Source organism: Nelusetta ayraudi, unplaced genomic scaffold, assembly GCF_046127955.1.
Source record: "Nelusetta ayraudi isolate G7.1 ecotype Tasmania unplaced genomic scaffold, CSIRO-AGI_Nayr_v1 ptg000022l, whole genome shotgun sequence".
Classification (NCBI taxonomy): Eukaryota; Metazoa; Chordata; class Actinopteri; order Tetraodontiformes; family Monacanthidae; genus Nelusetta; species Nelusetta ayraudi.
The window spans coordinates 361,472-385,131 of NW_027466072.1; the positions used below are offsets into that span (position 1 = coordinate 361,472).

The 23,660-nt window shown below is 44.3% G+C and overlaps 2 protein-coding genes across 5 annotated transcripts; both read left to right on the forward strand.

The window, feature by feature from the left end:
• The first annotated feature begins 2,181 nt into the window (after positions 1–2,181).
• LOC142889285 (FH1/FH2 domain-containing protein 3) lies at positions 2,182–7,938 on the forward strand. Of its 3 annotated transcripts, none has more exons than XM_076027920.1 (9): positions 2,182–3,338; positions 4,048–4,188; positions 4,293–4,475; positions 4,742–4,828; positions 4,912–5,073; positions 5,688–5,935; positions 6,322–6,544; positions 6,971–7,082; positions 7,199–7,938. In XM_076027920.1, exons 1-9 carry the CDS (start codon positions 2,892–2,894, stop codon positions 7,225–7,227), a joined length of 1,632 nt encoding a protein of 543 aa, XP_075884035.1. In that variant the 5' UTR covers positions 2,182–2,891; the 3' UTR covers positions 7,228–7,938. The 3 variants fall into 3 exon arrangements, with proteins under 3 accessions (XP_075884035.1, XP_075884032.1, XP_075884034.1); XM_076027917.1 differs by having other exon boundaries at positions 2,183–3,338; positions 4,709–4,828; positions 7,199–7,936; XM_076027919.1 differs by having other exon boundaries at positions 2,183–3,338; positions 4,709–4,828; positions 6,974–7,082; positions 7,199–7,936.
• Positions 7,939–8,205: 267 nt separating this feature from the next.
• Positions 8,206–19,140, forward strand: LOC142889288 (heterogeneous nuclear ribonucleoprotein C). 2 transcript variants are annotated; one of them, XM_076027932.1, is made up of 10 exons: positions 8,206–8,356; positions 10,553–10,586; positions 13,352–13,401; positions 13,642–13,910; positions 14,020–14,092; positions 15,015–15,062; positions 15,211–15,404; positions 16,978–17,094; positions 17,426–17,604; positions 18,115–19,140. In XM_076027932.1, exons 3-10 carry the CDS (start codon positions 13,397–13,399, stop codon positions 18,226–18,228), a joined length of 999 nt encoding a protein of 332 aa, XP_075884047.1. In that variant the 5' UTR covers positions 8,206–8,356; positions 10,553–10,586; positions 13,352–13,396; the 3' UTR covers positions 18,229–19,140. The 2 variants fall into 2 exon arrangements, with proteins under 2 accessions (XP_075884047.1, XP_075884048.1); XM_076027933.1 differs by lacking the exon at positions 10,553–10,586 and having other exon boundaries at positions 8,210–8,356.
• Positions 19,141–23,660: the final 4,520 nt, after the last annotated feature.

Here is a 23,660-nt window from a genome sequence, read left to right on the forward strand (position 1 = left end):
AGGGAGGGAGCGACTTCCGGTCTGTTTTTTTGGGGGGTTTTTTTGGCATCAACTTACAGGGTCACGCTGAGGCAAATTGGATTCATTGGCTGTTGCACAACCTTGAATAATAATAATAATAATAATAATAATAATAATAATAATAATAATAATAATAATAATAATATCTTCTTCTCGCACGCTTACATTTCAAAAAGGTGCAATAAAAAACTATTTTATATGTCAATATTGTTTCCATAATGTGTAAAATAATCCAACTGTCAATATAATGTGAATATCTTGTTTGTCCCTTCGTAGTCCATAAACATTTTTATTTTGTTTCTCTGTTTCTTCTCAAGCAATATAATCTCCATTCTTTTCTACAGTTGTGTTTCTGTGGTGTTTCTGGAATTACACACATTTCCCCAATGTGGGAATGATAAAGATAGTTAGACAGATAGATAGACAGACTTTATTGATGCCCTTGGGCTGACTCCCTCAGGGGAATTAAAACTACCAGCAGCAGTAGCAGCACACACCGATGGAAGAAAGAAATTTAAGCACACAGATGTACAAAAAGGCTTCTTCTTCTTAATAATAACATTGTATATATTGTTACATATTATTATATATTACATTGAACAATAATTGTTCAAAAGGTCTTCAGCCAGAGGGCCCATCCAGTTCAAAAGAAAGTGTGCATATGTTTGTTCGTGCGTGCGTGCGTGCGTGTGTGAGTTGTGCACTGCTGATCCTGATGTGAAGGTGGTTTTTATGAAACCCTCAATCATCAGGTGGGAAGGAGGGAGTCTGTGTCAGTGCAACGCTCTCAACGGCCGCCGCATTGTTGTGCATCGGAATGCAACTGTCTTTTTTGAGGGGAAGGACGAGCTCAGTAGCTGCACCTACCCATGCAGGAACAGAGCAGCAAAGGTACAAACACTTTGATCTTGTCATACAAATGTAAAAAAAAAAAACATTATCCAGCTCTGACCACAATCCCATAGTTATAGAATAGATTTTTTTCCCCCTCATACCATACCAAATACAAACATATACACATAAGGTTAATCAAAGGAGATCACACAGCTACATCTGTCCCAGTGTGCAAAACACCCATCAATATTGAGATCCCCATAGATAGATAGATATAGATATAGATATATAGCTCTTTTCTGACAAGATTTTGCTTTGAGGTTTTCAGGGGGTCTCATGGGTTCATCGGCGGGGTCCAACTTCTCTGCACCCACGTGTATTTCGCACACGGGTCTGTTCTCATGTTGAATCTGTAAAAAAAAAAAAAACAATTCCTAAATACTACTTGAGTCTTCATTGCCGCTGTAAGAGCACTGGCAGTGGTGTTGCAGCAGCGGGGCTTAATAGAAGCCCCCCTTTGATAAATACGATAAGTTCAAACCGCAGTTCAGTTTGGCCCATATCTCACCGGAGCCCCACCAAACAAGATAAGGTGTAATTAGTGGGAGGGCTAATCATCAAGGGAGGGATCCTCATTATGGCTGCACGTCGACCATGCAAATGACCTCTTTGACTGGAGCCAAACACTGACGACCTGCACCCAGAGCAGCTGCGGTTATAAGGCAACTTTAACCCCCATGTTGTTTTGCTCCCGGCGTCAACTGGAAACTGCTCAATGCTCAAGCGTTTCAGTGAACCTGCTTTAACCTCTTCTTAACCTGTACAAATGGCCGTCACCTCTATTACATCCTATTCAGTTCTCTTCCTTTCACTTTCATTTGATAATATTCCTTCTATCCAACACGTTGCACATGCTGCGCTCTCTGCGTCACCGTCATCTCCAAAGTCACGTGCGTGTGCAGGAATGAAAAAAAAAAAAGAAAGAAAGAAAAGGATGCAGGTCATTCGTAGGCGCCACATGGACGTTAGGCTGAGATGGTGGTGGTGGTGGTGGTGGGGGGGGGTGTAGAGGAGGGAAGTAACAGATCCTCAGTTGCAGATAAAGAGGGTCTGTATATACACCAGCAGCAATACAAACAGGAGATGCAAACAGGCCTGATAAGAAAATTAAGGGAAAGGGTGCAACTCAAATACACCAAGACTAATGTTTCAACTGACCAATGCACTGCGCTCTCTCTCTCTCTCTCTCTCTCTCTCTCTCTCTCTCTCTCTCTCTCTCTCCCTTTTGCTGTCTAAATGTCTAACTCACTACCTGTTACAGAGAGAGAAACACTGTCAGAGAGGGAGTTCAGAAAACACATGTCGATATTCTGGAAGCTGCACAGAAAGACATTTTTCAATTTTTTTTTGCAATCAGTGCTGTTTGCAAGCCTTTTGGATTTGTTTGGATTTTTTGGGGGGGAATTTTCATTTATTTATTTTTTTTTTATTACATTTTGGTCCGAGGTTACAGGTTTTCTTTTTGCATATTTTTGTGGACTGCTGGATCAGAGCATCAGGCTGCGCGCTCATTTTGAGATTTGAACGGACAAAACCCCCAAGCGTGCACGAGCGCGCGCACACACACACACACACACACACACACACACACACACACACATATGCACACACAATTGCAGGTTATGGTGCGGTGGGGAAAGATTGTGATTCTGTTGTGTTGAGTTATGTGACTCTGTGGTCCACAAATGGGGTTTGCACATTCATTTGGATGTACAGTGTGTGAGGGATGCTGACTGCACAGAGGAGTCGGCGAAAAGGGAAAGACTTCTGCCTCTGTATGGATGCACGTAACCTAATTTGATCCCCCCCCCCCCTCCTCGACCTCCCCAAAAAAATGGATTTATTTTGTTCTACTGCAACGAGCTGCCAAGGAGCTGTTTGAGTTATTTGTTCTTAATCGAGACGAGGTCATTTAGAAATCGTCTGCGCTCTCCAACATCTTCTCTGGAGTCACAGACCACGAAAAAAAAAAAAGAATGAAGAGGTCCGAGCAGACCAAGGACAATCTCCTCACCTGGGACTCGGACCAGCCGTGGAGTTCTTTCCTCAAGCCGGCGGGACATCTTCGTCTCAACACCTTGGACTTCTCCGACCTGTGGGATGAGGATGACAGCACGGAGGATGAAGGGACCACCTCGGCCAACGATGCGTATTTCGGGGGCCCGCCTGCACCTCCGCCGCTCCCTCCACCTCCCCCACCTTTGCCCTTTTCCTCCCCGACAGGTGCAACCATCAAAAGCCCCACGCTGAAGCTCCACTGGAGGGAGCTCCAAACGTTGGCCCCCCTCCCCAGGATGACTCGCTTCGGCGTTCAGACTATCTGGGCCCGACTCGAGCCGGTGGACTTGGATAAAAACCAACTGGAATATCTGTTTAAATCCAAGAGCAGCAGCGCCAGTTTTAATATGGTCTCCAGTAAACAGGTAAGTCGAAAATGATTCAGGTGGAAATTTCTAAATTCTTCTTCTTCTTCTACCGCTTCATCCGGGGTCGGGTCGCGGGGGCAGCAGCCTTAGCAGAGATGCCCAGACCTCCCTGGCCCCAGTCACCTCCTCCAGCTCATCCGGTGGGACCCCAAGGCGTTCCCAGGCCAGCCGGGAGACATAGTCCCTCCAGCGTGTCCTGGGTCTTCCCCGAGGCCTCCTCCCGGTGGGACATGCCCGGAACACCTGCCCAGGGAGGCGTCCAGGAGGCATCCGGAACAGATGCCCGAGCCCCCTCAGCTGGCCCCTCTCGATGCGGAGGAGCAGCGGCTCTACTCCGAGCTCCTCCCGGGTGGCCGAGCTTATTTCTAAATTCATTTCTTTTAATTCATTTGAAAAGTCAAATTGTGCCGATGGCAGCGATAAGCAAGGTTTTTTCTAAACCATGAGTGCATTATTTGCCATTGAGTCCAAGAAAAATGTCCAGATTGCTCTCTGTCACACAGCGAGGAAGAGTTCTAGAGGGTTTTATTCTTCACAGCTAATCTAGTCGGCCTTATCATTTTGTACAAACATTTCTCCTAAATATTTTAATTCAAATTGGTGGAAAATTTCATTCTTAACTGCGCTTCCTCAGCGGACTAAAGGCCCTCAAAAATAAATGTTACTCTCTACATTTTCCACATTTACATTTTAAATCTTGACCCAGAGGCAGCAATCAGTCTCAGTGCTGCAGATGAAGCGGAGCAACATAATAACCATTGCCCTGAGCAGACTGCCCCCTCCCCGCCTCCTCCCCCCTGCCATCTACAGCATGGACAGCAGCGTGCTGGACAGAGAAGACGTCCAGGTACAGCGACTACATTTCATCATTATAGCATCTGCATGCAGACCGATAAGAAGGAGTCTGGTCTCAGTTGTACCGCCGCTTGTCTACATTTCTATCTAAAACAGAGGCTTCGAGCTCTCGTCCCCACCGAGGAGGAGCTTTGTTTGATCAAGGAAGCCAAGGCCCAGAACCCGAGTTCCTCTCTGGCACCAGCAGAGCAGTGCCTGCTCACACTGGGACAAATCCCACACCTGAGCACCAGGCTTCAGCTGTGGGCCTTCACTCTGGACTATGACTCCCTAGAAAGGGTGAGGGCCACTTCAACAACCACATATTGCAACGCAATTTGCAGTTCTTAACGGAATTTCCTACAAATACTCAAATTTGAAATGAGCAGAAGTCATATTTACTTCAAAGGAGCATAATGCCAAACAAGTTGAATTATTTCTGAGTTTGGTAATAAATCAATGGCGCTGACTGATTGGGGTTTGAGCTCAGTCTGGAAACATTGCTCTCTAAAATGTGTCCATCCTGTGTCCAGGAGATTGCTGAGCCTCTCTATCATCTCAAGCAGGCCATGGAACAGCTGTCAGCAAGCCAGACCTTTAGATATATTCTAGCCACAGTGTTGGCCATCGGCAACTTCCTCAATGGATGCAAGGTGAGTTTGTGGCTGAATTACGTATCGAGGACCTGTACACTTGAAATTGAGTACATCCGGAAAGTGTATTTTCCTCTGCTAAGGCTCGTGGTTTTGAGCTGAGCTACCTGGGGAAGCTGTCCACCGTCAAGGACACGCACACTCGCCAGCCACTGCTGCACCATGTCTGTGTGCTCCTGATGCAGCTCTACCCACATTCATCCGACCTGCACTCTGACATCACTGCAGTCACTAAAGCCAGCAAGGTGAGTGCCTTTGCCTGTGCCTCCTTGTTCTGAGCGTAGATGTCTGTGGATTGGGGCTTTTCTGCATATATTTACACAGGTGCTACCCAGAAAATTAGAATATCCTGAAGAGGTTGTTGTATTTCTGCAATTCAACTTCAAAGGTGAATTTGACATATTATATAAAGGAATAATATGCAAATCAATATATTTCAAGTTTTTTTTTTTATTTCTTTGCATTTTGCTGATCAGGTCTTGCAGCTTTAAAAAAAAAACCATCAAATTTTATAATAATTTTCTGAGTTTGTGGGTTTGTGGTTTTAATAAGCTGAAAATCTTAATCAGCAAAGTTACAACAAGGAACTGCTTGAGAGTTTGCGTGGAATGGCTCGATAAAATGTGTTGCTTTCATCTTTTATGTTAAATTGCCAAAATAAAACAACTTTTACTTGATATTCAAATTTTACGGGTAGTACCTGTACATATACTTACTCTTGTTCTTTGTCTGTTTTAGCTGTTTTAATTGTTCAAAATTGTAGTCATCGCAATTGAACGGCAATGCCATGACACAGTGACACTACATTGCTCTAAATTATTGTCACACGGTGCAATTCCATCCACCCCTTGTCTTACAGTGCGATTACTCTCAAGTGCAGACCAACTTCGTCCAGCTGGAGGCCATGTGCAAAGCATCGTGGGAGCAGCTGAAGGTTCTAGACAAGGCAGACAACAAGAGGAAAGGTGTGAATTCGGAGAAGAGGAATCGAGCCGAGGAGGCCTTGGCCCCGCAAGGTGCACTGCGCCACAAGTTACCAAAGCTTCTGAAGGAGTTTGAGGAGCGGCTGAAGGTCCTGAGAGCCGTCCACCGCAGGGTCTTCAACAGGTAGCAGCCTGAACGAAGCCGCCGCGTTGCACCATCCAGACCCGCTGAGTTTGGATTCACTGTGGCGGTGAAAGTTTTGCATCGAGCCGTCGCAATCTTCCCCCTTTTTCAAAATTTCAACGTTTTTTTTTTTGGTCACACGTCACGTTACGCGGCAGTGAAATGTTGGTGCGGCAGATGCCGACGTGATTGTGCACTTAAAGAATAAAGAACAGTAGCATTTAAAAAAAAAGGTGGCAGGTTGAATATCAGTTTTACAAATACACAAAACTACAAGTTTAAAGAAGATTTAAAAAGTGGCAAGTACGGATGAGGGTGTTTGAAGTGTGATGCAATACTAAATCACACTAAACAAGACCACACAATTGTTTTTCTCTCCATTTCAGATTCCACTCTTTCCTCTTATTCTTGGGTTACCCTAAAGCCACGGTGAAAGACACCAGACCAGAGGCCTTCTGTCGAACCGTCAGTAATTTCTCCTTGGAGTACAGAACCACGCGGCAAACTGTCCTCCTGCAGAGAGAGCGGGAACGGCAAAAAAGCGGCGCAGAGAGCCCGAGCTCTCACACTCCAGCGGCGAAAAGGAAACACCCAAGAACTCCAGCTCAGGTTTTTAATGTTGGACTAGAGCAGGCATGGGCAAACTACAGCCCGGGGGCCATATGCAGCCTGTTCAGCTTCTAATCCGGCCCGTCAAACTTGAAGATATTATATTAATAGTTTGAAATAGTTAAATAGCTGTATTTCATCCATTGTTTCGGTGTTTTATATGACAATAAAAAAAAAAAATACAGTGGGGCTTCAAAGACACATATTTTGTTTTAACATTTTATTTCATTATTTAATTGACATTATAGCACACGTTCTCTACATATGCCGTGATATATTTTTCCTCCGGCCCCTCTGTCAAATTTTAGAACCCAATGTGGCCCACGAGTCAAAAGGTTTGCCCATCCGTGGACTAGATGTTCTGAAGTTATTACAAGTACTGTTGTAGACGATTATACACGATTATCCTGTTGACTGTTTATCTAGCAGGAGAGCGAAGAACAGACAAAGCTTGAAGAGGTGCTGAAAACACCAGAGAGCACTCCGAGACTGGACGGCACTCTGCCACGAAGCCGCAGGAGGATAGCGGATAGCCAAAGTAGCTGATGTTTCTGGTGGTGGTGGTGTGGTGTTCTCAACATTAAGCATGGTTTATTTCCTTTAATATTTTTTAATTCTACTAAAAGATATGTTTACTTCTTTTGTTTTTCTCAGGTCAGGTCTCAGGGAAACTGACACGATGACGCAGCAGATATAAACCTGAAGGTTTCAAATGCATCCAGTTGTAACTCAGAAGAAGTCACCTCTCCTGCGTCCCCATGGTCAAAACAAGTACAACATATTCAGCTGACGTCTTGAATTCCGGTTGGAGACTTGGAGGACCTGTGATTCAGTAAACGTGTGCAGAAAAATGCATGAGATTACTTGTGTCTGAATGAGTAGCATAGAAATGGATGCTTTACGTTGAACATGCGGTGGAATCTGTTTTCATTCAAACACTTCTAATATGTCTAATAACATGCAAAAACTGAGATACGTTGAACGTCTTATAGTAGGGTGACCACGCCCTGTCCTGGGTGTCCTGTTACGTCACATATGTCACATGTACAGACGAACCTATGGACATATAGGTGATAAGAATGTCTGGTTTTCATTGTTTTCAAGAGGAGGAAGAGGAGGATGCTTTAAATATAATGAGATTATAAGGCATCTTTGGAGGAACTTTGAGTTTCATTAGGCTTTCTCATTGCTGGGCCAAGATGAATCTATACGCTTCTCATTAGAGCAGCGGGGGAGGGGAAGCTTGGTTAAACTATTTCTATCTGCTCATTGTTCTATTTCATATTCATTCAATGCTAAATTGTGGCAGACATTGTTTTTATTCACCTTGTTCTCTCGCACACTGTTGTACAGTGTTTTTTTTGTTTTTTTTAAAAAAAAAACTCAATAAACAATTTTTGAATCCTTAAAATGACTGCATTATTTTAGAAATTTAGAATCGAAAAAGAATTTAAAAAAGAAATGTAAAAGTGATCCGTTTTCAAACCTCTTCCGGTCTTGCGCGCTACGTCACCTAGACGACAGCCAATGGGCGACAGTTGTTGTCGTCACAGACGGACAACAACATTGAGCAAATCACCGAAAGCCGACGTCACGAGTGACGCCTGTTCCCATCATCCAATCAGCGGCCTCAGAGACCAGAAGTGGGCGTGTCCTTAGCCCCCTTTTGCGTGAGCGTGTCGACGCCATTTCACGTCGTCCACAGATTTCAAGGTGATCGAATCAACAACGAGAGCCGTTAGAGGATTTCAACTCGCTCAGCTAGAAGGCAGCAGCGTGTGAATTTTACTCGTTTTTAGTATTTATCTCCCGGTGAGTATTTTTAACAGAGAGATTTTTTACACCCCCCCTATTTTTTTTTAACCTGACTTTGAGCCGTCTTTTGGACTTTTTGTTTTTCATTTTTAATGTTTTTTTTGTTGTTTTTTTTCTTTTTGCTCTCCTGGCTGGTTTCCCTCAGACTGTTGGCTTTAGTTGGCGTACATTTTGTGAAGGCAATGTGAGCTGCGCACAATTTTAGCTTCAAGTAGCTGCTACCCCAGAAAAACATTTTGAATTTTTGTTTTTGCTTTAATTTTTTATTCCTCTGCAAGATATTTTCAAGTTTGGGTTTTTCCAAGGTTTTGCTGTTCGCTACATCCGGGTTATGTTGATATTTTCGGGGGAAGCGCTGCGGGCTTATTGTTGTTGTTACAGTCTTTCGAGTCGGCCACTTTCTGGAAAGATGTTTTTAAATGGCTTTTTTTCAAGGCTTTTCAAGTTCTCGTCTTTGTCTTTTGGCCCCTTACCCGACACTTGAGTTGCACTCGTCGACTATTGACTCACACAACGTGTTTTTGTGGCTATTTTGACGGTGTGTTTTCTGCAGCTTTTTTTGTGGCTATTTTGACGGTGTGTTTTCTGCAGCATATGTAGCCTACTTTTCTCAGGCGATATATGTTTTTTCCCGCCCTCATGGTGCCTTTTTAATATCGGAAGACAGCTTTTCAAAGTGCTTTTACATTTGTGGACCTGCGTCGGTGGCATAATGTATTTTTTTTGCATTTGGTAAATCTAATATTTGATTTTTTTTTTTTTTTAAATAATTTTTTTAAAGCAAATATTTCAGTTGCTTTTTTTTTTAATGGCACTTTATTGTGTGTATGAGTTGTGTTGTCAGTAAGACTCTATTGTGAGTTGTGTCGTTTACAGAGAGACTTGGTGGGGGAGTGAACACAGCACATCATGTGAACATGGATCAGAATAATCAGTCATTTATGAACAATATATGGTCCCAAAATAAAGATGCAGCAGTACGTGGCAGACACTATCAACACCTGGCCATTGGATTAACGTAGTGCAAGTTGAATACATGAATAAGTTGCACATACTGAAATTGAATGAGAAAAAATACAAAATAAACATCTAGGAAATGCTTATAATAATGAATTCAGGGCACCGCCTGCCTTGAATGCAGAGTAAGATATGTATTATTTTTTTTAATGCACTACTATTGAGAAATAGCAGTTGGCCCATGTGTGTGGTTTAAAAGACTCATTGCACATATCTGGAACCTTCCTCACGGTGGGAGGGAGAAGCAACTGTGAGAGGGGCTGACGAGGCTCCTTGAGGGCGCTGTCGCCCCCTGCAGGTTCATTTTTGCATGTAGATGGCTGTCAGGGCCTCGTTGTCCAGTTATCCTCTCTGCTATTCTGTCCAGCCTCACCCCTCCTCCACTCCTTGTACTCCGCAGTACGACTCCAGCCACAATGCAGACTCATGGCTTTACACCACTGTGCAGCAGGGGGCGCCATTCTGCAGGCAAAGCAAAGAATTGTGAAAGACGAGCTGTTTTCCACTATTTCACTGCATTTACCCTCGTATTTGTAAAATTGACAACAATTTCAAGGTCCAGTGTGTAAAATTTGGCTTGATTTATGATTTTTATCCTGGTAAAAGCTTAACAAACTGCCCGCTTAGAATGGTTGCTCCTACTTAGCTGCCAGGTGCACCACCATTTGGAAGCCCGTCAGGGTTTTTACACACTGGACCTTTAAAGAGAAGATTTGCAGACACATCTATTCTCTTCTTTTCACTGTGAAATGCTAATGTATGGAGTATGGAGTAGTTAAAATGCACACAAACAATATTGACCTACAGCCAATTTGGATTGTAAATATAATTTCAGTGGCCAAGTGGTGAGTGTCACAACCCCCCGACCCCTGGGGGAAGAAAGAAAAAAAAGGCGGCCTGGGAGGTTGACCCCAGGCAGACCTACCAACCACTGCCAACACTGTACCTGTGACATCATGTTGGGGGTGGGACCTACGTTTAATTTTTAAAGGAGGAGATGGCAAAGTGAAAAAACCCAACACATTGCCCATGTGTGTGTGTGTGTGTACATTTTGTATTGTATACAAAAACTGCAGGAATGTTTTTTGAATAAGAATTGGCTTCTCAACATAACATTTTTGTAAATGATATGAGTTCCTCTTTCTAATGTTCCACTTTTGTTTTTTCCCGTTTTAGTTTTTGAAGCCACTTTTTTGAACGGCAGCAAATCGTAAGTTGGTCTCATCACTTTTTAATTTTTTTTTATTTTCCTTAATTTTTTTTTTTTTTTTTTACCTCAACTCTTGCATCACTTTTTAAAATCTACATTTGTGTTCACCCCCTTCATTTTGGCTGATTCTCTCCCCGTTTTTTTGTTTTCCAGTAGCATGTAGTTTTTTTTTTTGTTTTTTTTTCCTTCTTTGCCTTTGTTTTTTTGTCTTGAAAATGTTGAGCCTGCCACACATTCTCACTCTGTGATCGCTGAATGCTTAAAGACACGGTGGTCACATTCTGAAGAACCTCTCCCGTCAGACATTTAAAATGACAGCAAAACAAGTTCAGGTTTTATTTATTCATTCATTTTTATTTTTATTATTTTTTTTTTTTTGGAGTGTGCATGTCTTGACTAAACCTGACCCCATCACACACAGAGAAGCCCCTGCACTTTTCACCATCGCCATTTTTTTCACCCGATAGTGAAACTGTGCTCACAGTAATAAGCATGCGACTGACCACTATGACTTACTAACTGAATAATGAATAATCCCACCTTGCATTTGACACGCCCTCTGTGACATCAACCACTGGTTTCACTTAGAAGACTCTGCACTCTGAAAAGTATTTTCCTACTTCCTCTCCCTCGTCACCTCCTTAGTGAGCGCCGAGCATCCACACCAACCTCATTCAGCTCAACTCGGCTGCTCTTCCACTCCTGCGTCCTGCAGCAGGATGCTGTAGAGCGGCAGTGTTGTGCAAAGTTGAAGCACCAACACAAAACACGCACTCAAACTTCTCTTGTGCGGCTGCTGTGCAGCGATAATGAGGCCCCTATTTAGACAATAAGGCTATATATTACTCTTGTATGTGTATATATAAAGTATAAAGGCCCAGTATATACCTAGGATATATACCTATGCTCCTGTCGCACATGTTAACAACAGCGTCACATGCATGATGGGACATCACGCAAACACAAGGTGCCATAGACTTGCTTTGCAGGAGCCATTAACAGTTACACAATTTGGATCAGTTCACTCCGTCAGCAGTAAACATTGTATAGCAGGGCTGTCAAACTCAAACACACCGCTGGGCCAAAATGTAGAACTTGGACAAGGTAGCGGCGCAACGTTGATATTTATTGAAAAAGAAAAAAAAATCCTTCTCCGGATAGAACTGTGAACTCTTTCATATGAGTTTTGCTTCAACACTGAATATGGAACAAAGCAAAGCTTAATACTACACAGTAAATACATTTACATTGCACACATGCCAAATTGAATTAAAAAAAAAAAAAAACTCATTCAAATAAATCAAATGTAAATAAAATGTTGTACATGCTAATAATAGATTTAAAAACATAATAATAAACCATTGAAGTCCTAATAATAATACGCTTCAAATTTCCAAAATACCAGCAGAGCATTGTGGGATTTGTAGTATTAGCAGTATATGTGCCGTTTAATACCGGCGGGCCAGCTCTGGTAATGAGCCAAATATAATTACAGTATACCGAGGGCCAGAGTTTGACACCTATGTTGACAAACTGACAAAAGCACCAAAACATTGTGAATGTCCCACCACTAGAGGTAGTAATTGGAGCTATCTGACAGATGAATTCAGGTCATTATGTGCAGAAGTGTGATCAAAACAGAGCGGGGGGGGTTTGTACAGGAAGTCATGAACCATGACGGACATGTGATCTTATTATACCAGCCAGCATTTAGCTGTTGGAGCCACCTGGTGCTGTTTTTAATGTCCACCCTGTTTAAACACTGAAATCATCCCATGAGTGATTTATTGTCGAGTCCCTCAAAACTAGCCCGGTGGCTTTACGAGTGGTTGAACACTGAAGGGCTTCTATATAAACCTCAGATTCTCCCTCGTATGCCGACGTGCCACAGAGAATTAGAAGCGTTTGCTGAGCAGCCGTCTGCCCCATCGCAGTTTGCCAAGCAGCAGAATCCTCACCAGCCAAATGTTGTCGCGGGCCGAGCGGGGAATTAATCTTTTTGGCCGGGCAGCGTGCAGCAAAGCGTGTAATCCCCTGCTGGTGGCCACCGGGCAGAGATGAAGAGGAGGCCGCAGGCTCACAGTTTAGCACAGCGGGCAGCGGAGTCGTGACCTGGCCAGCGAACTGAAGTGACTCATAAAGTTGGAAGCGCTTGGATTTACGACGCTCCCAATAGCCACTTTGGGATAATAAGGACTTTACAACAACACAAAAGTCAAATCATTCAATTACATGAACAAAGGAGAATAAAATGAAATTGACAGCAATCTATCATTATAGGAGGCTGCGATGGTTCTCTGCAGTGTTGAACCACTTCAACTGCGGCTATGTGTTTGACTCCTTCTACTCATGAAAGCCATCCAGTGTGTGTTCACTGTACAGTTACAGGGCAGGTCATGTTACTGCAGCGCTCCCACTGGACAGAAAATGTACTTCAACTATGTCAGGACATTGTTGAAGTATTTCCTGTGCACAGTTGTTTGCTTGTCCCTCCCAGAAGATGGCGCTGTTTCAAACCATCAGTGTCCATCCAATCATCTCAGTCAGGAGGTTGTTGGAGCACAGAATGAGCAGACATGGTGATGGGGGGGGGGTGTGATGGTGGCTTGTAGCCTAGCGGCTGCAAACTGCAGCCAGTTTCATCACTTCACTGCCTTTCATTTTCTCCTCATTCAATATTAGTTTAGTCAAACCTGAAGTTGATTTGGCTGTGATGTCACGAGGCCTTGATCTCCCTGTGTTGCTGACCCTCATCTCTCCAACAGACTCACACAGACCAGCCGACCTCCACCGACCGGATCGCCGACAACATGGAGTGAGTGTTGCCTGCTTCAAGACCCAATCACACCGTCCATGTTTCTGTCTCATGCTTGGATCTCTGACTTCCACATCTGGTGGTTTACTGACCACCAGTGTGTGAGGAGAGTGACTGAATGAAAAAAATTATTTGGGAACCCAGTCTTTGTCTAAGAGTTTTGGAAAAGAAAAAAAAAAAAAAAAAAAAAAAAAGGAGTCACTTTTAGTGTGTCTGTCTGCCTGTCTGTCTGACCGTCAGTTGGTCCTCCTCCACCTCCAGCCTGATGGCCAGCAGCAACGTGACCAACAAGAACGACCCGCGCTCCCTCAACTCCCGCGTCTTCATCGGAAACCTCAACACCCTGCTGGTCACCAAGGCCGACGTGGAGGCCATCTTCTCCAAGTATGGCAAGATCGTGGGCTGCTCCGTGCACAAGGGCTACGCCTTCGTCCAGTTCTCCAACGAGAGGAACGCCCAGGCTGCCGTGACCGGGGAGGACGGCCGCATGATCGTGGGACAGGTGTTGGGTGAGTCATTTGATTATTATTATTTTTTTTTTTTTTGACAAAGTCAGTGTCACCGAGGTCTTCGTTCCCTCCAGTTCCCTACAGCTCTCTCGTTGTTTCTCTTCCTCAGACATCAACCTGGCAGGCGAGCCCAAGCCTCACAGGTCCAAGACAGCCAAGCGCTCTGCAGGGGACATGTACAGGTGTGCACACTGAGCATGCTCACAACAACTGTGACACAAGTTAGAACATGCAAAACATGTATAAAAAAAACAACCATGGAATACTTTTGGTTAGCACCTAACTAAGCAACACTAAGCACCTTGAGTTGCATGTCGTTGTATTAAAGGTGCTCTACAAATAAAATTTCATTTGATTTTGGTTGGGTCAGGACTTAAAGGAATTAAAGACCTGTGGAAACATGAAGCAGTTTAAAATGAAATTTAAAGAAATGACATTTATGAGGTGCAGGAAAGAAGAGGTTGAAAATCACTGGGCACATTTCACCACATTCTCTTTTTATTGTAGAATTATGGTTGCATATGTCTAGCTGAAATTTATGTTTACTTTATTATATATTTATGTAGTGTGGGGGGGTGTGTGTGTGTAGGCACGCCTGTCTTGTCAATATATATGTGTATACAGGTGCTACCCAGAACATTAGAATATCCTGAAAAGGTTGCTGTATTTCTGCAATTCAACTTAAAAGATGAATTTGACATATTATATAAAGGAATAATATGCAAATCAATATATTTCAAGTTTTTATTTCTTTGGGTTTTGCTGATCAGGTCTTGCAGCTTAAAAAAAAAACCCTCAAATTTTATAATAATTTTCTGAGTTTGTGGGTTTGTGGTTTTAATAAGCTGAAAATCTTCATCAGCAAAGTTCCAACAAGGAACTGCTTGGGATGTCAGTTTGCGTGGAATGGCTCAATAATAAAAATAAAACAACTTTCACTGGATATTCTCATTTTTCAGGTGGTTCCTGTGTAATATGATTTTTTTTCTGAATTTAATTGTTTCACGTTTTTTTTTTTTTTTTTTAAATGCCTTATATTCAAAACAAACGTTCAAATCGGTCAATCTTAAAGTCCCATTGTGACTGTCATTACTGTCTCCACAGCTCGTCCATTGACTTGGATTACGACTTTCAGAGGGATTACTACGACAGGTGACGCCGCACTTCCAAGAATGACTGCGTTTCAGATTGTTTCGGATTGTTCAAAAAGAAAAAAAAAAAAAAAAAGCTGACTTGAATTCTGCCGCCCCCCCCCCTCGCACCCTGCCTGCCTGTCTGTCTGTTTTAAACCCGCTCTCAGGATGTATTCCTATCCGTCCCGGGTTCCTCCTCCACCGCCGCCCTTGTCCCGCGCCGTCATTCCCTCCAAGCGGCCCAGGGTGAGCCTCGGCGGCGGTGGCGGCGGTGGCGGCGGCGGTGGTGGCGGCGGGAGTCGGCGAACCAAAACCAGCTTCTCCTCGTCCTCCAAGGGCAGCCAGCGGAGCTCCCGCACCGGTCAGTGTCACACCACCACCGCTGAGACTCTCTCATCGCCGCTGATGCCGGAGTTATATGACACATTGTTGCATTTCACACGACAGAGTTGACCGGCCGTCTCTCACCAGCTGCGATTCCATCACCCTTAGAATTGCACAAAACCCAAATATGGCAACAAGAACCTGGTGATGGAAACAGCGACACTTGGAAAAACCTCTTAAATATGGATAAAAGAGTTTGACGCTCTCATGAGGTGGTTTTTCACACGTATCTACATATATATATATATATATATATATATATATATATATAAATAGAGGAATATCACAAAAGTGTCCTGGAAAGACTTTTTTTCACATTTCCACGTCAGCGGACGTGACGTACGGGGTCACGTGACCACTTCACTGGCCAGTGGAAATGGCGCGTTACGATTGGACGGAGGAGGAGACAAAATATTTTTTAACAAGTCAGGGAGAAAGACAAGAGAAAAATATAACAACCATTCTTGACAGCAAACAAACGTAATCAAACAAACGCAAACATAATCAATGGAAACACCTGCAAATCACAATTGTACTTTGCTGAACCTTTAGAAATATTTACTTTCATTCTGCCAAAAGCTGTCATGGAGGGCGGGCGACACGGTGGCGCAGTGGTTAGCGCTGCCGCCTCACAGCAAGAAGGTCGTGGGTTTGATTCCAGGGCCCGGACCTGGGACCTTTCTGTGTGGAGCTTGCATGTTCTCCCTGTGTCTGCGTGGGTTCTCTCCGGGTTCTCCGGCTTCCTCCCACACTCCAAAAACATGCATGTGAGGTCAATTGAACACTCTAAATTGACCATAGGTGTGCATGTGAGTGTGAATGGTTGTTTGTCTCTATGTGGCCCTGCGATGAACTGGCAACTTGTCCAGGGTGCCACCCTGCCTTCACCCTAAGACAGCTGGGAGGGGCTCCAGCAGAGCCCCAGGACCCTGAATAGGAATAAGCGGGTATAGAAGATGAATGAATGAATGAATGTCATGGAGACGCAGCTACTGAAAGACGCGACAGTCACTGGTTTCTATGTATCTATAAAGCACCATCATAGAGCACAGCTCTGTTCCTCTTGAACTCTCTGAGTTACATATTATTATTATTAATGATACTCTTCTATGTGAAGATGCTTATGAGTTCTCAATAATTATCAAAAATGACTTAACGAGGTTGGATAAAAATTTAATTTTACACGCAGCTCAGCGAGCTGTGCAATTTTTCGAACGGGTCTGTGGGCGACTCATGAGGTCCTTGGGGGGGCACCAGGTTGGTGACCCCTGCATGAGAAACAATTATTCTAAACCGCCCGTTTACAGAACGTGACATTTGATTTAAATTTCTGGCTATTTATGGAAGTTCCTTGGCCTTTTAATTACTTTAAGTTGAATCTATTTCATTGCTCTTATTAATTTTTTATCTTTTAATTCTTTTAATTTTTCAACTCATACTGTCTGTTTGTTTTATATGTACGAGAACTTTAAATAAAGGCTGATGATGATGATGAAGAACAGCACCTGCTGCTCTCTGACTCTCTCTGCCGCCGCTCTCTCCTCCTGCAGCAGTGAAGGTGGACAACCTGCAGACCATCAAGAGGGAGCTGACGCAGATCAAGCACAAGGTGGACTACTTGCTGGAGAGTCTGGAGCGCATGGAGAAGGATCACAGCAAGAAGTCAGGTAGACTGCGGTTCAAAGTTCCTACTGCACAGAGCCCCTGCGGATTGTTTATTGCAAACATGATATTTATAATCAGAGAAAGTGAAGAATCGCCGAGCAACAACAACAGACTCCTTCATTTAAATTTGTCTGAAGTGTCGGTGTGGCAGAAGCCGACGTGGTGGTGCATCAAAGAATAAAGAATAAAGAAAGTGTCAAAAAGAGAATTTAAAAAGTGCAAAGTGCAAGTTAAATTTAAGTATCACAAAAATACAAATGAAAAAGATTTTTTTTTTAAAAGTGTCAAGGTGAAGACTTCAGTTTTTTTTTGTCCATCTCTCTTTTCCTTCAGAGCTAAAGAGCGCTAAAACAGAGCCGGGTGAGTTGTCCTCACTCAACTCCTCCACTTCCAGCAAGAAGGAGGACGGCCTGCGACGGGACAGAGAGAGCCAGGACCTGAACGACTCGGACGAGGAGGAAGAGGAGGAGGAGGAGGAGGAGGAGGGAGATCTGCTGGAGGACGACTCAGATGTGAGAGGAGCTCGAGATATCGGCGACGATTCGCACTTCAGTCAGGATCTCCAAATTACGAGGAAAGATCCGGTAGTTAGGAGACGAGGTTCTGGTAACTAGAACTAGGATTTGTAGCGGAGGCCGTGCAGTTTTCTGAGTCGCTACCAAACCAGACTGGATGCATTTCAAATCAATTTGTATCCTTGAATCATTGAATTGCCTGGGCAGTGTTGACTTGGTGATATTAACAGCATCCTCAGTTTGAAGAAATGCAAGTATTTCCCAGTGTCTCAAACCGAGGAGGTAGCAATAGCAGATTAATAGCAGATTAATTGCGATTAACTGCCAGGTCCTGGTGCCTCAGGTGCCTCGTGTCTTTACCCAGTGAATGCAGTGGGCTTCTGGAGTTCATAACTTTGCAGATGATGTTTTTGTAGTGATTCCAGACAGAAAAAAAAAAAATTATGGAATCGCTGACGCTCATGTTTGATTTTTTTGTTGTTTTTTTGTTTTCTTCTTGAACTCCAGATGAAGAGCAGGGGCAGAGAGGAGGATGAGGAGGTGGAGGAGGGCGAGGAGGACGACGGCGAGCCGGAGGAAGGAGAGGACGACGGGGACAGCGCCAACGGAGATGATTCTTAAAAACACCTCGGCACACACACACACACACACACACACACACACACACCCGCCGCGTACACACATACAGTAGATTGTGTAACTGTACCTCCACAGCTGATCTGTGCAGTCTCGTGTGCTCCTAGCTGCTGAACTGACTGTGCTACTGTACACCGTGTGTTGTAGTAATCGCTCTCACACTCTTACTATCAATAGGTCTATTGGATGAGTATTTGTTCTGGATTTTCCTTCAAGTTAGGAATCTAATGTAGATGTGCCCCCCCCCCCTTCCTCCTTCCTCCTTCCCCGCCCTCTAAATTTAGCAACTTTTCAGAATTTTTACTACAATAGGTACAATAGATGAATGCAAATTTAAGTAGAATATTGAGCGTTGTCTCAAGAAACAAGCTTGACTTCCACGCTGACTGTGGTCTTTTCAACATAAAATCTGAAAGGAAAAAAAATAAATAAATAACGAGGTAAGGCACTTTTAGCGACCGTCACGTGACATCGATTGACTCGTGTGTGTGTGTGTGGGGGGGGGAAGGGAAATTCGTACAAAAAAAATAAATAAATAAGTCGAAAAATAATTCCAAATGTGTTTCTAATTCCAACTGCTGTACAGCTACCGTCATCCACCAGGTGGCGGTGTTTTATAACCCTTACGAATCCAGAGCGACTACTAGCTGAACACTTCTCAACGTTAAGCTGTAAGAGGGGGGGGGGGGAAACAACAACTTTCTGCCCGTCAAAGCAACACGTGACCGTCAGACTGCACAGAGGGATACTGTCTGCTTGTTGCCCGAGTGTTTGTCACCGCGACTGGCCCTGACTGGCTAGCAGCACTCCTCCATGTTCACCCATGTTTCTCTTCATGTTTTCTATGTACATTGACCGCGTTTGTTTCAGTAAATAAACCTGTTTTCCACGTTCAAAGTGAGATTTTGGTGTTTATCCAGCTGAAAAATGTTTGATTGAAACAGGAAGTGGGTCCAGACAGAAGCTAGCTTGATTAGTTCTGATTGATTTGCGTTTATCGGCCCGAGTCTGGGACTATTTTTTGCTAATTTTCACACTACTGTGACAAACTAGAAGTAATAAACATACATTTCGCAGATACTTGTGTCTAGAAGGCAGGCACGGGCAAACTGCGACCCGTTAAACTTCTTAATCCAGGCCGCCAAATTTGAAGATATTATATTAGTAGTCAAGTCAGTCATAAAGTAGCTGCATTTTATCCATTTTTCAGGTTGTCTTTCAAAGACACTGATTTTGTTTTAACTTTGCTTTTGATCATTTTCAATTGACATTAAAGCAACATGTTTTCTACATATCCCATTATATGCAGTACTACCTGAAAAATTAGAATATCAATATAAAAGTTGTTTTATTTTGGCAATTTAACATCAAAGATGAAAGCAACACATTCTATTGAGCCATTCCACGCAAACTGACCTCTCAAGCAGCTCCTTGTTGTAACTTTGCTGATGAAGATTTTCAGCTCATTAAAACCACAAACCCACAAACTCAGAAAATTAGAATATTGTGAAAAGCTTCAGTTTTGTAGCTTCAAAGAGTCCAAAGAATCCAAAACACCTGCAAAAAGGCTCCTGAGCCTTTAAAAAGTCTGTGTTGGGTTGTTGGCTCAGAAGAGTTCACACATGGGCAAATACAACAACCTTCTCAGGAGATTCTCATGTTCGGGGTAGGACTGTATTTTTTCCTCCTATGAGGAAAACACTCCATCCATTTGCTGCTGCTCCACTACCTCCCTCTGACACATTTTAGAACCCATTGCGAGCCCCCCCACCAGTCAAAACATTTGCCCAGCCTCGTTATAAGGCAATCAGCACTCGAGACTCTCTATTGAAATTACAATGTCCTGCTGGGAAGCTGCTTAAACTCTGTCCTTTACGGAAGCGCCACTGGGAGGGATGCAAAGTGACCAAAGAGTTAAGTGATCAATATAACAGCAGCATCCGCTGGGTGAACCATGATTAATGGCACCAGGCAGCTGGACTGGACTGGGACGGTGCGATGATGAGACCATGTGGATGACGACGACGCAGGGGGATGGACAAACAGACCGCACAAAACTCGACACAGATGGAAGCATGGCGAACAGATGGAGGGAGGACGAGCGGAAGAAAGACATCTCAGCAGAGCGCTGCGCTGAAGGCGGTGCAGAAAAACGGTGGAAATGGTGTGGAACACAGAGCGATTACGACAAGCGCTCTCCGCTGCAGCGCAGTCTGAGCACCGGGGTCAGCGCCAGTGCTCTGCTTTTCCTGCAGCGTTCACATCCAAGTCGCTGCAGCTCTGCGAAGCTCCTGGCTGCGGTGTTTTTGTTCAGTGTCCAGTGGTTACAAAGACCAGAGGGCTGCACGCGAGCTTCGCCCCTAAAACAATTTCACTCACTCCTTCATCGACCTAAATCTTTTGTTTTAGGAAATCTAGCAGTCGTGTTGACTGATGTCCAAGTTTGAAATGAAAACGAGTCCTACTAAAGTTCTAATGTTTTATATCGTCATACAGACCACAGTGAGATTGTGCACACGTTTTGTTTTCAGTAAATTGATGCAACTGCAGCTGACTAAAGATTGCCAGTCTCAGTGCAGCGTTTCTCAACTGGTGGCTTGTGACCCAAAAGTGGGTCGCCAACTGTGTCTGACCAACTTGGAGGGATCCATGAGGTATCAGCACAGATTTTCTACAGAGTACCTGCACTATGAACATTAGAGCAAGTGAAAAAAAAAGAGAAAGCAGCTGACTTTTCTCACATATAAGACAGAACGCAGTGTCAGAAAACGCTGAAGAAAGTGGATTTTTCTTTTTCTTCTGCTGACAGGTTATCATATCTAAAAATCTAAATGAACAGATGATCTGAACCACAATCAGATCAGAACAATGATATATGAAGCCTAACAGGTGGATGAGCTGCAGAAGGAATAAAAGTTCATGGCCTTGAGGAAGAGGATGTAGGGCGGGGGGGTGGGGGGGGGACAAAGGCAGACAGGAGATAAAAGGAAGAGTATTACAGGGGCACAGAGAGGCCGAGAGAGGAGAGGAAGAGATGAGGGGAGGGGTGAGAGATGGAGGGGCAGAGCTGAAAGCCTCCTGGAAGATTTATCAGTGTCACCGCTGGGCCTCTTTGTGCAGACAACACTGATGAAAGAGACAAAAACAGGGCGAAATAGATGAGATCCAGAAATAAAACTCGGGCCCTGTGAGAGAGGAGAGATGAATCCACAGAACAACACACCAATACTGTATATGAACCAGAACAATAATGATAATAATGGTACATTTTATTTATAAGCGCCTTTCTGAGTACCCAAGGACACTTTAGAGGAGTACACAAATGCAATAAGCTGAAGGCTACACATAGAAAAGAGAAGGAAAATAATAAAAACTAAAACTAAAATAAAATAAGTAGCATAATCTAAATATATGGGTTTTGAGTCTGGATTAAAATGTAGGAGGAGAGTCTCTGTCACGGATGTCTGATGGGACAGAGTTCCAGAGTTGTGCAGAGACTTGAAGCTCGTTGATGCCAGAGCGCAGAGGTCACCAATCAATCCCAGAACTCACAACTGGTCCAGGTCAGTGTGGACCAGAAATATCTGAGGAATGTTTCTGAAGCAGAGGCTGGAGAGCTGTCCAGCCTTTCACCACCAAGGTGTCTGAGAACAACCAACAGTCCTTCCCTTTGTTTTCCTCTGCCCCCAAACCAGGGGTGGAGGGGGGGGGTGGGGGGGGGTAACTTTTTGACTGGTGTGGCCACAATAAGCTGTAAATTGTGACACAGGGGGCCATCACAGGAAAAAATATATCATGGGTTGTGTAGAAAACATGTTGCTTCAATGTCAGTTGAAAATGATGCAAAGCAAAGTTGCAACCAAATCAGTGTCTGTGAAGCCACCGGGGGGGGGGGGGTTGAGCTCTTCACTGACATGACTCTGAAAACACTGGAATCATGGAGGAAATGCAGCTACTTTATGACTGACTGACTATTAATGATTAGAAAGCTTAACGGGCCACATATGGCCCCCGGGCCGCAGTTTGCCCATGCCTGGGCTAAACTTGCAGTGTCGATATTGTTGTTTTGGCCTATTGTAACTACACTTTCACCATGAAGTGTGTGTGTGTGTGTGTGTGTGTGTGTGTGTGTGTGTGTGTGTGTGTGGTGATTGGCCTGCGACTCGCCCCATGCCTGGGCTGAATATAAATGAGAGTGGAACAGGACTTGCCCTGCATACAAAGGAGGAAGAGGAGGAGAAGAGGAGCGCGAGAGGAAGAATTGTTGCGTCTTTTCTTTTTTCTTTTTGGCCATGTTGAAGAAGTTGGACCAGCTTTCTTTCTCTGTCTGTGTTTTTCACACAACTTGTTTTCTGTTTTCCCCTTCATGTCCTGCCACCACTGTTTCTCTTTGTTCCCTCACTTTGGTAGAATCTCAAAGCTTTCTGTCTTATCTTCACCATCTCTCTCCTCGCTTCACTACTGAGACCACCAAACACCTCTCCCTCTCTCTCTCCCTCCCTATCTCTCCCTCTCTCTCTCCCTCTCCCTCTCTCTCTCCCTCTCTCTCTCTCCCTCTCTGTTTCACTCTCTCTCTCCCTCACTCACTCTCTCTCTCTCACTCTCTCTCTCCCTCTCTCTCTCTCTCCCTCTCTCTCTCTCTCACTCTCTGTCTCACTCTCTCTCTCCCTCACTCTCTCTCTCTCTCTCTCTCCATCTCTCTCCCTCACTCTCTCACTCTCTCTGTCTCTCACTCCCTCCCTCTCTCTCTCCCTCTCTCTCTCTCCCTCTCTCTCTCTCTCTCTCACTCTCTGTCTCACTCTCTCTCTCACTCACTCTCTCTCTCTCTCTCATCACTCTCCCTCACTCTCTCACTCTCTCTGTCTCTCACTCCCTCCCTCTCTCTCTCCCTCTCTCTCCCTCTCTCTCCATCTCTCTCCCTCACTCTCTCACTCTCTCTGTCTCTCACTCCCTCCCACTCTCTCTCCCTCTCTCTCTCCCTCACTCTCTCTCTCTCTCTCACTCTCTCTCTCCCTCTCTCTCCCTCTCTCTGTCTCTCACTCTCTCTCTCTCTCTCTCTCTCTCTCTCTCCATCTCTCTCCCTCACTCTCTCACTCTCTCTGTCTCTCACTCCCTCTCTCTCTCTCTCTCTCTCTCCCTCTCTCTGTCTCTCACTCCCTCTCTCTCTCTCTCAGGGCAGGGGATTCTTAGCGCAGCCCCAGATTAGATCGGCCCCTGCTGCTGTAATCAGCCCTGAGCGTCTCTGGGTTCTCGCTGATAATCTGCCTGTGTTCACTGACACACACAAATCTGCTGGTGCACCTGGTTTCCATCATGATGCATGTGTGTGTGTGTGTGAGTGTGTGTGTGTGTGTGTGTGTGTGTGTGTGTGTGTGTGTGTGTGTGTGGTCCTTTTGACTGTTCCCTCCCAGTGCATT